The 12024-nt window shown below is 47.7% G+C and overlaps 1 protein-coding gene across 1 annotated transcript in view; it reads left to right on the top strand.

The window, feature by feature from the left end:
• Positions 1-236: 236 nt before the first annotated feature.
• Positions 237-12024, top strand: part of TRAPPC11 (trafficking protein particle complex subunit 11) — a 155308-nt gene continuing 143520 nt past the window's right edge. The window contains exons 1-4 of the mRNA XM_075347156.1: positions 237-378; positions 7491-7715; positions 10518-10687; positions 11086-11156. Coding sequence (XP_075203271.1) covers positions 7512-7715; positions 10518-10687; positions 11086-11156 — 445 coding nt within the window. The 5' untranslated portion in view covers positions 237-378; positions 7491-7511. The remainder of the gene's footprint in view (positions 379-7490; positions 7716-10517; positions 10688-11085; positions 11157-12024) is intronic.

Raw genomic sequence — 12024 nt, 5'->3', positions numbered from 1 at the left:
CAAGACGCGACCTTGATTGCAATAGTTGAACCGGGCATTTTTGTTGAGGGAAACGTCTATAAGACACAAGTATTTCGTAAGATAGTGGATAATTTTCTTATAACAAAAAATAAAATAAGTATTAAAAAAATTGCATCCACAAGAAAGTATTCCTTAGGTTATGGAAATCAGTGCCCAAAATAAAGATGGCGATAGCAGATTAGCAGAACGTTCCCAGCAGGCTGTGCGGGGCATCAGCTGAATGAGCAGGGACAGCGCTGTGTTCCGGGGCTGAGCAGTGACCGCTCAGTGTTGTGTATCCGGGGTGGTCGTGTCCAGAGGCTCTCCGGCCGGGGAGGGGACAGACATGTACTGAGGCCCAGCCTGGGTGGCACATCTGTACGTACATATGACCACACTGCTTAGCTGTGCATGTGCCGGAGCTCTGACGTCACAGGCGCAGGGACATACATGGTGCTGCTGGTGTGATATGGAGACTAGCACTGGGCTGAGTCAGATGTAATGTCCTTTATCTTAACTGATGCCAGCCAGGGCACGTGTTTGTGGGTCGCATCAGAGGGGCCTGAGGCTGCTGGACTCAAGGTCTGTGATCTGTATGAGGCGTATGCGGCCTGTATGCAGCCCGTGTGAGACGTATGCGGCCTGTATGCAGCCCGTGTGAGACGTATGCGGCCTGTATGCAGCCCGTGTGAGACGTATGCGGCCTGTATGCAGCCCGTGTGAGACGTATGTGGACTGTGTATAACCTATATGCAGCCCGTGTGAGACGTATGTGGACTGTGTATAACCTGTATGCAGCCCGTGTGAGACGTATGCGGCCTGTATGCAGCCCGTGTGAGACGTATGCGGCCTGTATACAGCCCGTGTGAGACGTATGCGGCCTGTATATAACCTGTATGCAGCCCGTGTGAGACGTATGCGGCCTGTATGCAGCCCGTGTGAGACGTATGCGGCCTGTATACAGCCCGTGTGAGACGTATGCGGCCTGTATATAACCTGTATGCAGCCCGTGTGAGACGTATGCGGCCTGTATACAGCCCGTGTGAGACGTATGCGGCCTGTATACAGCCCGTGTGAGACGTATGCGGCCTGTATGCAGCCCGTGTGAGACGTATGCGGCCTGTATATAACCTGTATGCAGCCCGTGTGAGACGTATGCGGCCTGTATGTTTGTCGCCCAAGGGATACCGGTTCAGCTTCAGGGACGCCACAGGGTAGTCTTCTGTATATGGCAACAAGTATGTCGGTTTTGTATTTGTGTCGTGACGCCACTCACGGCTTGCGGTCAGGAATATGGGTGACCGCCAATGCAAATTTAACGTGCGTCTGGGGCTGATGGGGTCTGCAGTCGGATGATGTGGCCTCCCGTGAGTGAGGCTGGCCCCAGGGGCTCGGGTGTGTAAGGTAGCTGGTCTCAGAATAGTTCAGGCAGAGTCCAAAAGTCATTTTAACTGTTTTTTACTCACAGATGTTTCTGTAAGCTGACCCGGGCGTTGCTGCTTTAAACCAAGTAGGACCAGGGGCTTCTTCGGGCCAGTCTGGGGGTAACAGGTAGCTCGCCTTCCTAGCACTTCTTTGTTTGGATAACCCCCTGACCTGAAGTACTGTGGGGGTCTATCCAGGGAGTCGCTACTGCCTTTTCTCTGTTTTTGGACTATTTGCCGGCAGCGTGGACCAAGTGAGATGACTTCTGGCTCTGTCTCCTTATGGGTCCCAGCATTGCTGCTGAGGCTCGGACTCTGTATGGTTGGTGAGGTAATTGTAGTTCCCCTCACGGGCAGGTTTAGCAGATAGTTAAACTTGAGTCTACTCTAGGGACCTGTTCCCCGTACGTGCCTAGTCACCGGCAGCCCCCGTCTTCTCTGACTGACTGACTCGGTAACCATTCTCCCCCCGCCAACTGTCACTACACCGGGGTCTGATTAGTGTGAGCGCGTGTATCCTAGCAACCGCCGCTCACCACTACCAGACTGGCTCGCTCCACTCCTTTCCTTTCAGTCGCTGCACTTTAGCTCCCAGCACCTCCACTACACCCCTTGACAAGAATTGAAGGCCAGACCCCTCTAGGGACTGCCCAAGGGTCCCATCTAATGGTGTGGGAAAACTGGTTGCTATGTGTCTGTGCGTACACATTTCATCCTGGCCCTTAGGATTACCTGGAAGTACTGTCCCAGCATGGGTGCAGTACTCAGTGGTGCCTGACCAGGTCAGGGGCGCCACATACGCGGCCCGCGCGGGAGATGTACAAGTGCTTCTCAATAAATTAGAATATCCTCAAAAAGTTAATTTATTTCAGTGATTCAATACAAAAAGGGAAACCCATATATTATATAGCGTCATTACACACAGAATGATCTATTTCAAGTGTTTATTTCTGTTAATGTTGATGATTATGGCTTACAGCCAATGAAAACCCAAAAGCCATTATCTCAGAAAATTAGAATAATTAACACATAACACCTGCAAAGGCTTCCTAAATGTTTAAAATGGTCCCTTTGTTTGGTTCAGTAGGCTACACAATCATGGAAAAGACTGCTGACTTGACAGATGTCCAGAAGGCAGTCATTGACACACTCCACAAGGAGGGTAAGCCACAAAAGGTCATTGCTAAAGAAGTTGGCTATTCAGAGTTCTGTATCCAACCATATTAATGGAAAGTTGAGTGGAAGGAAAGAGTGTGGTAGAAAAAAGTGAACAAGCAACTGGGATAATCGCAGCCTTGATAGGATTGTTAAGAAAAGGCCATTCAAAAATTTAGGTGAGATTCACAAGGAGTGGACTGCTGCTGGAGTCAGTGCTTCCAGAGCCTCCACACAGAGACATATCCAGGACATGGGCTACAACTGTCGCATTCCTTCTGTCAACCACTCATGACCAATAGACAACACCAGAAGCGTCTTACCTGGGCCAAGGAGAAAAAGAACTGGACTGTTGCTCAGTGGTCCAAGGTGTTGTTTTCAGATGAAAGTAAATTTTGCCTCTCATTTGGAAATCAAGGTCCCAGAGTCTGGAGGAAGAGTGGAGAGGCCACACTCCAAGCTGCTTGAGGTCTAGTGTGGAGTTTCCACAATCAGTGATGGTTTGGGGATCCATGTCATCTGCTGGTGTAGGTCCACTGTGTTTTATCAAGACCTAAGCCAATGCAGCCGTCTACCAGGAAATCTTAGAGCACTTCATGCTTCCCTCTGCTGACAAGCTTTTTGGAGATGGAAATTTCATTTCCCAGCAGGACTTGGCACCTGTCCACACTGCCAAAAGTACCAATACCTGGTATAATATCCACAGTATCACTGTGCTTGCTTGGCCAGCAAACTCGCCTGACCTAAACCCCATAGAGAATCTATGGGGTATTGTCAAGAGGAAGATGAGACACCAGACCCAACAATGCAGACGAGCTGAATGCTGCTATCAAAGCAACCTGTGATTCCATAACACCTCAGCAGTGCCACAGGCTAATCGCCTCCATGCCTCGCCACATTGATGCAGTAATTCATGTAAAAGGAGCCCCAACCAAGTATTGAGGCATTTACTGTACAGACGTTTCAGTAGGCACCAACATTTCTGAGTTTAAAATATTTTTTTCAGTTGGTCTTATATAATATTCTAATTTTCTGAGATAATGATTATTGTGTTTTCATTGGCTGCAAGCCATAATAAACATTAACAGAAATAAACACTTGAAATAGATCACTCTGTGTGTAATGACTCTATATAATATATAGGAATAGATCACTGTGTGTAATGACTGTATATAATATATAGAAATAGATCACTCTGTAATGACTATATAATATATGGGTTTCCTTTTTGTATTGAATTACTGAAATAAATGTAACTTTTTGAGGCTATTCTGTTTTATTGAGACGCACTTGTGTGTGGCCTGTCTATGACCTGTATGCCGCCTGTGTGAGATGAATGCTGTATAAAGCTGCTGTCTTAAGTAGCAGCCAGCCGGGCATGGTACAGATTCCACCAGCTGTTCTTTTTCTTCAGCTCCTAATTATAATCCTATAATGAACAACCAGCATCTTTTGGGACCCAAATCTGCAAATAAATTGCTGTGATTCCCGTAGTCGAGCAGGAGGGGTCTTTGGTTGTGTCTGCCACATTGGTGGTGGTCTTACAGCTAGGACACCTCTGATCGCCAAAACTGGAGAACCTGACCCTCCTGCCCTCCAGCCACAAGACCAGAGGTAGAGAAGCATGCGTCTTTCTGCTCCGTCCAAAGTCTGTGGTAATGAGCTTTAGCGGTCCTTGTGGCTGGAGAGAACAAGGATCCACGATGTTTTAGGAGTACTTTACACACTGCAACATCGGTAACAATGTGTTACCGACGCTGCAGCGATAGTCCCCGCCCCCGTCGCAGCTGCGATATCTTGTGATTGCTGCCGTAGCGAACATTATCGCTACGGCAGCTTCACATGCACATACCTGCCCTGCGACGTCGCTCTGACCGGCGAATCGCCCCTTTACTAAGGGGGCGGTGTCTTGCTAAATTCTACTAAAAAGGGGGCTGAAAGCCCGTACTTACGAAGCGCTCACTGATATCCTAATCAGGCACGAATACTAATATTCTTTATAGCAAGATACTATTTATTTTAATAGCACATGAATAGTTAATGGTACATAGGCATTTAGAACTATAGTCATAGAATCTTATACAATAACAGAAATATGCATCAACATTACCGTTTGTTGTAGCAATCCTTTCACATCGGAGGGAACTCGATTTAATGATAAGGAATCAACATGGCATCTTGCATCACAGGAGCAGTGCGTACACTTCAATGTCCTGGAAGGTTTCCCTTAACATTAAGCAAGTCCGGTGTAATTTTATAGGAAAACTTTGTAGGTTGTGTTTAAATGGTCACCAGCATGTGACAGCTGAGTCATGTTCATGTAACTTGACCACAAACTGCTGTGGGCACCAGCAGCTTCCTGCACATTTACTTGTACATCCTGCCAGTTGACCATAGTGTTAGTGAAATATTGCAATGAGCCGTAAATTTCATATGCAAGCTTCCTTAAACCTGTCTTTAAGCCAACCACAAGTTTCCGGTAAGTGGAACTGTAAATGTGACTTCCCCATTATCTTAAAACTGCTTCAAGACCTGTTTGACATGTATTCTTTGGTCATCATCCAGAGGACATCTCTTTGATACTGAATTATTGATAGGTCAAATAATATCTGGGATCACTCCTATCTTTTGATTATGATCCCTATCTAATCACATTCAAACTTCAGTCATATCACATTGGTATCACAGGCGGGTCGTGCGGCGTCATGGCGACGTCACATGGCAGGCAGCCAATAGAAGCGGAGGGGCGGAGATGAGCGGGACGTAAACATCCCGCCCACCTCCTTCCTTCCGCATAGCTGGCGGGACGCAGGTAGGAGATGTTCCTCGCTCCTGCGGCTTCACACACAGCTGCCTGCTGGAACGAGGAACAACATCGTACCGTCGCAGCAGCGGCATTATGGAAATGTCGGACCCTACACTGATCATACGATAACGACGATTTTGCGCTCGTTCATCGTATGTAAAAGGCTTTACACACTACGATGTCGACAGCGACGCTGGATGTGCGTCACTTTCAATTTGACCCCACCGACATCGCACCTGCGATATCGTAGTGTGCAAAGTACCCCCTTACTGTTGAGACCCCCGCAGATCTAGCATACATCACCCATATAGTGTACAGCTGATCAGTGCTTCAGGCTGCAGCACCCCTTTACAGCATAACCGACGTTTTAATTTTTATGTTATAAATGAATAGTACACCTAAAAATAAGCAACTTTGTGATAAATATATTATCAGAGAAATCTGCTTCCTTCTCTGCCAGAATTGATCAGTCATTATCAACATTCTGAATTCTGCAGTAAAATCTTCATTCGTTGAAGACTTTGCCGTTACTGAGATAGATGGCAGATGTTACTGATGACATTTTATGATGACCGAAGGGGGGAAGGGCCGGGGCTGGGGCTCTGCCTCTAGCTCCTCCTTCTAGCTCCTCCCTCTGCCTCTAGCTCCTCCCTCCTGTCATCATAGAATATTGACTGATCAATCCTGGCAGAGATAAAGCAGATTTGTCTGATAAGATATATTACATAGTTGCTTATTTTCATGTGCATTATTGATTTATGAAATAAAAATTACAATGATGGTTATGCTGTAATAGTGAAGGTCCATTTACCCTGAAAGATTATCATGGAGCCTTTTTTCAATGGTAACATCATTGCAGAGATAAATATGTACTGGTGTAATTATCTGTGCTACAAACATAGGTATGGTGGATATTTTAGACTTAAAGGGCTTAAGCTGGGTTTACACACTGCAACATCGCAAAGGACATCGCTGTAACGTCACCGGTTTTGTGACGTAACAGCGACCTCCCTAAGTCTCTGAGTCGCTGGTGAGCTGTCAAACAGGCAAACCTGGCCAACAACGCAACAGCGATCCGGACCTGCAGAGCGACCTAGCTGGTTGTTGGGGACGTTGATAAGCAGCTTTTTGAAAGGGAAGTTGCTAACAAAGTCGCTACAAAGTCTTTCACACACTGAAACTTTTCAGCGATGCTTGCTGCACAGCGGGAAACAAAGGACCTAGGAATGGTCCTGAACGATTTGTAGCGATCAGCAACTTCACCGCAGGGGCCAGGTCGCTGATATGATTCACACACTGCAACATCGCAAACAACATCGCTATTGCGTCACAAAACCGGTGACGTTACAGCGATGTCCTTTGCGATGTTGCAGTGTGTAAACCCAGCTTTAGGCTCATGTTTAGAACTCATTGTCTATACAAAAGATAGGTGAGAACACGCTGAAGGGAGGGGTCCTAGCAGTTGGACCCCACCAATCCTGAGAAGGGGGCTCTGTGTGGGAGGTCAAGCATATGTTCCGCTCCAATTATGGTTATGGAGCTTCGGGATTAGGATATGTGCCCACGTTGCGTATTTGCGTGCAGTTACGCTGCGCATTGCACTGCAGCGTAACTGCATGCGTCCTGCGTCCCCTGCACAATCTATGAAGATTGTGCATAATCCATGCGCATGTTGCGTTTTAGAACGCAGCGATTTGCATGCTGCCAAATCGCTGCATTCTATAAAGCAACATGTCACTTATTCCGTGCGCTTTGGATGCAGCCCCCGCTCTGTCTATGGTGGGGGCTGCATTCAGAGCACATGAAATCGGCTTCTCATTGCATTCATTATGCAGTGTTCCTGCAGCGATTTGAAGCGCACATGTTCTGTTCAAATCGCTGCAGAAATTTCTGCAGGGACACAACGCAACGTGGGCACATAGCCTTACTGAGTACCATTGTTGATAGGCAATGAGTTCCATACTTGGTGCAGACCCTTCCATTTTTACCTTCTTCTTACCATTCATATTTCATAGAAACAAACATCCAAAATCATGCCCTCTTTCATGTATATATTGTATAGTTCCTAAACTTCCAACTGTAGTATGTTTTTCTTTATTTCTCAGATATTTGCACCAAATTGAAAAATGGGTCCCACACCGTGGGATTTCCCTGTGGAGTTATGCTGTCGTCCTATGGCCTTTGTGACCCTCACTGGACTAGATGTGACATATAACGCTGTGCATCGCGCCATTTGGGATGCATTTTGTGCAAATAGACGAGCAGATCGTGTGCCCATCTCTTTTAAAGTGCTACCCGGAGATCATGAATATCCCAAATGTCGTACCAAGGTAGAGTGCGGTGTGTGATGTGTATAACATGGTGCTACGACGCTCGTCTTGTGCTTCACTGTAAGGATATGTTCACACATCAGGTTTTTGCTGTGTGGCACAATCCTGCGCTTTGCGGGAAAAACGCATCCGTCTTTTTGGGGTTTTTTTTTACGCCAGGTGCTGTTTTTCCTCATAGATTTTTATTAGCGCCGGTTTGTGCCGCATGTACTTGCGATTGATCTGTTTTTTGCCGAATGTGGCAAAAATCGTCACTCCGGCAGCCGCACAGGACGCAGAGAGTAACGTTTTTTGCCAGTGGCAAAAATCTGCATAGCGCCGGGTGCGGCGCTGTGCGGCATGGTGCATAATGAAAGTCTAGGCGCGCCGAATCCGGTGGCATGCATCAAACGCCGGAAGCATGTACCGGTTCCGGTTTTTACTTCTGAGCATGCCCAGAAGTGATATAAATTCATTGCTTGTCAGAAAATCAATCACTCACTCCCTCTCTCTCAAACTCTCTCACTCTCACCCACTCACCGATCACCGGCGCGGCGCTGCACAGCTGTCACAAAGCTCTGGCGGCTTCTCCTGATTTGAAAGTGCCGGCCGCCCATTATTCAATCTCGTATTCACTGTTTTCCCCGCCCACCGGCACCAATGATTGGTTGCAGCCAGACACGCACCACGCTGAGTGACAGCTGTCTGACTGCAACCAATCACAGCCGCCGGTGGGTGGGTCTATATCTTGCAGTAAAATAAATAAAATAATTTAAAAAAAAAAAAGGCGTGCGGTTCCCCCTCCAATTTTGATACCAGCCAAGATAAAGCCACACGGCTGAAGGCTGGTATTCTCAGGATGGGGAGCTCCACGTTATGGGGAGCCCCCCAGCCTAACAATATCAGCCAGCAGATGCCCTGAATTGCCGCCTCCATTAGATGTGACAGTCCCGGGACTCTACCCGGCTCATCCCGAATTGCCCTGGTGCGGTGGCAATTGGGGTAATAAGGGGTTAATCATAGCAGGCGTCTGAGACACCTCCAATGATTAACCTGTAAGTGAAGATAAATAAACACATACACCCAAAAAAATACTTTATTTGGAATAAAAGACAAAAAAACACCCTCTTTCACCATTTTATTAAAATCCCCCAAACACCCCTCCAGGTCCGACGTAATCCACAGAGGTCCCCCGACGATTTCAGCTCTGCTACATGAAGCTGACAGGAGCGGCAGCAGAACACGACCGCTCTCTATCAGCTCCACGCAGCAACTGAAGGGAGTGGCGCTGTGAGCGGTGACATCACTGAGGTAGTGCTGGGGCGTGTGCGGTGATGATGCGTGCGGGAGTGCCGGTGTTTGTGCGGTGATGATGGGGTCTCCCTCTCTCTCAGCATAAAAAACCCCCCCAAAAAAACGGATCCATTTTTTTACCGGATCCGTCGCATCAGTTTTTACACAATCTGAGACGGATCCGTTGCATCAGGCATAAACTGGATTGTGCCTGATTGGAAAAAACGGATGTGTTAACTTAGCCTTAGTCTTGTCCACAGAAGTTAGGTGTGCAACAGCTTGTGGACAGAAGACATAACCAGCATTGGAAACGTGAATTTACAAATCACATCCATTTGTTGCAGAGAAATCTGCAACTTTCAATTCTAGATAATGTTAACTTTTTGGCTAAAGATTTAACTCTTTAAGATGGCGAGTAAATCTGCAGCATTTCCAGAATAGAATTTTTCTTAAAGGATTTTTGCCCTTGGAATTTCCGCAGCATATATCTGACCTATATGCATGTAACTAAAGAATGGCATTGATGATAATCTTATTAGCCCTGGTGCTCTGCTTAAGGTGGTGTCACACATAGCGATGCAGCAGCGATCACGACCAGCGATCTGACCTTATCAGGATCGCTGCTGCATCGTTACATGGTCGCTGGTGAGCTGTCAAACAGGCAGATCTCACCAGCAACCAGTGACCAGCCCCCAGCCAGCAGCGACGCGTGGAAGTGTAACTAAGGTAAATATCGGGTAACCAAGGAAAGCACTTCTCTTGGTTACCAGATATTTACCTTAGTTACTAGCGTCCGCTGCTCTCACGCTGCCAGTGCTGGCTCCCTGCTCACAGCACTCCTAGCCAGAGTACACATCGGGTTATTTACCCGATGTGTACTCCAGCTACGTGTGCAGGGAGCCGGCACTGGCAGCGTGAGAGCGGCGGACGCTAGTAACTAAGGTAAATATCGGGTAACCAAGGAAAGGGCTTCTTGGTTACCCGATGTTTACCGTGGTTACAGCTTACCGCAGGCTGCCAGACACCGGTTCCCTGCTCGCTTCAGTTCGTCGCTCTCTCGTTGTCACACACAGCGATGTGTGCTTCACAGCGGGAGAGCAACATCCAAAAAATGAAGCAGGACATTCAGCAACGACCGGCGACCTCACAGCAGGGGCCAGGTCGTTGCTGGATGTCACACACAGCGACAGCGACGGGACATCGCTGCTACGTCACAGAAAATGGTGACTTAGCAGCGACGTCGTTGTCGTCGTCGCTATGTGACCACCTTTACTTACAGTTTATAATCATTATATCCTTGCTGCAATGACAAATATTTGTACGAATTCCCTGACAGTCATGTCTTATCAGGAAGAGATGCACTGTAAAGCATGGCGTAGGGAGAGCTTGCCCAACTGACATAGGCAGTCGGCTGCCACTAAATACACCAGTCATTGGCAGGTAGACTCTGTAGTCCCGTGTTCTGAATGACATATATATTGTGTAAGGCCACAGGTGTAACCTTCATAATTACAGCTCTGCTTCCTTTAGAGAACGTCATATGAATGGTACATCCCCAAAGGAATCCTTAAGACCGGCTGGATGAATAAACACCTGAACCTAGTGCCGGCTCTAGTCGTCGTGTTCTACGAGCTGGACTGGGATGAGGCCCAATGGAAGGAGAAACAGTCTGAATGTGCGACCAGAGTGGAGATTGTCAGGTAAAGATGCTGAGAATCTAATTCTGACCATAGACATTGTCTGAGCCCTACTTCGGTCTGGCTGGTCTAACCCTCAGCAAATAGCATTGTCTAGGCCTGAAATAAAGGCATCACATGTCCGCCATACAGATGATGGCCGTCCATTTCATATATGAATACACTAGCGCCTCCATTGATGGCATGTGGAGGGATCCCAACTAGTAGACCACCCTTTATAAGTCCACATGCCCTGATATCGTGTTGCTGTGCAAAATGTTAAGTCAGAAAAGACGTTTGACATAAGCCGATCCTGGCGTGTGTATAACATACCATTCTTGGATACCATTTATTGTTATGTTTTTAGTCATTCTACATTGTAGAGTGAAAATCTCAATTAATGGTCTGTATTTCTACCACAGGCAAAGCTTGCAGGGAAGAAACACAAAGGTGGCCGTGGTCCTCATTCAGAAGAAGACGCCTCTACCACCAGGTATGGAGACACAGGCTTATATCGATAGAGAAGACCCCTGATGGAATTATTACATACTTGTGCTGGGTGTGTAACAGTGAAGATATATTACAGTATGTGTGCACGCTTGTGATTTATATGTCTTACTAGAAGGTGGCCCGATTGTACGCATCGGGTATTATAGAATTTACGTATTGTGTAGTTAATGTATCATTTTTGTTATATATAGATAGATGTTGTCTGTAGGTACCAAGTGTTTGTGTAGGCGGTGTACATGTTCTGGGTGTTGTCTGGGTGTGGCGGGGGGTGAGAGCGGTGTTGTTTGTGTGTTGCGTTATTTGTGGAGCGCTGTGTGTCTGTAGTGTTGTGTGTGTGTGTGTGTGTGTGTGTGTGTGTGTGTGTTGCGCGGTGTGTGTTTTGGGGGGAGGTATGATTTGTGCAATGTGTGTGTTGTGCGGTATGTGCGTATATTTGTGCCACGGTGTTTGTGTGTTGGGTGTTGTGTGTGTGTGTGTGTGTGCGGCGTTGTCTGTGTGTGTGTCTGTGTAGGGCAGTGTTTGTGGTTCCCAGTGTGTGTGTGTGTGTGTGTGTGTGTGTGTGTGTGTGTTTTGGGGGGAGGTGCGCACCCCCCATCGTGCTCCATCCCCCATGCTGCGCACCCCCCATCGTGCTCCATCCCCCATGCTGCGCACTCCCCATCGTGCTCCATCCCCCATGCTGCGCACTCCCCATCGTGCTCCATCCCCCATGCTGCGCACTCCCCATCGTGCTCCATCCCCCATGCTGCGCACTCCCCATCGTGCTCCATCCCCCATGCTGCGCACTCCCCATCGTGCTCCATCCCCCATGCTGCGCACTCCCCATCGTGCTCCATCCCCCATGCTGCGCA

Source organism: Anomaloglossus baeobatrachus, chromosome 1 (assembly GCF_048569485.1).
Source record: "Anomaloglossus baeobatrachus isolate aAnoBae1 chromosome 1, aAnoBae1.hap1, whole genome shotgun sequence".
In the NCBI taxonomy this organism is placed as follows: Eukaryota; Metazoa; Chordata; class Amphibia; order Anura; family Aromobatidae; genus Anomaloglossus; species Anomaloglossus baeobatrachus.
This window is presented reverse-complemented; position numbering and strand designations above follow the sequence as displayed.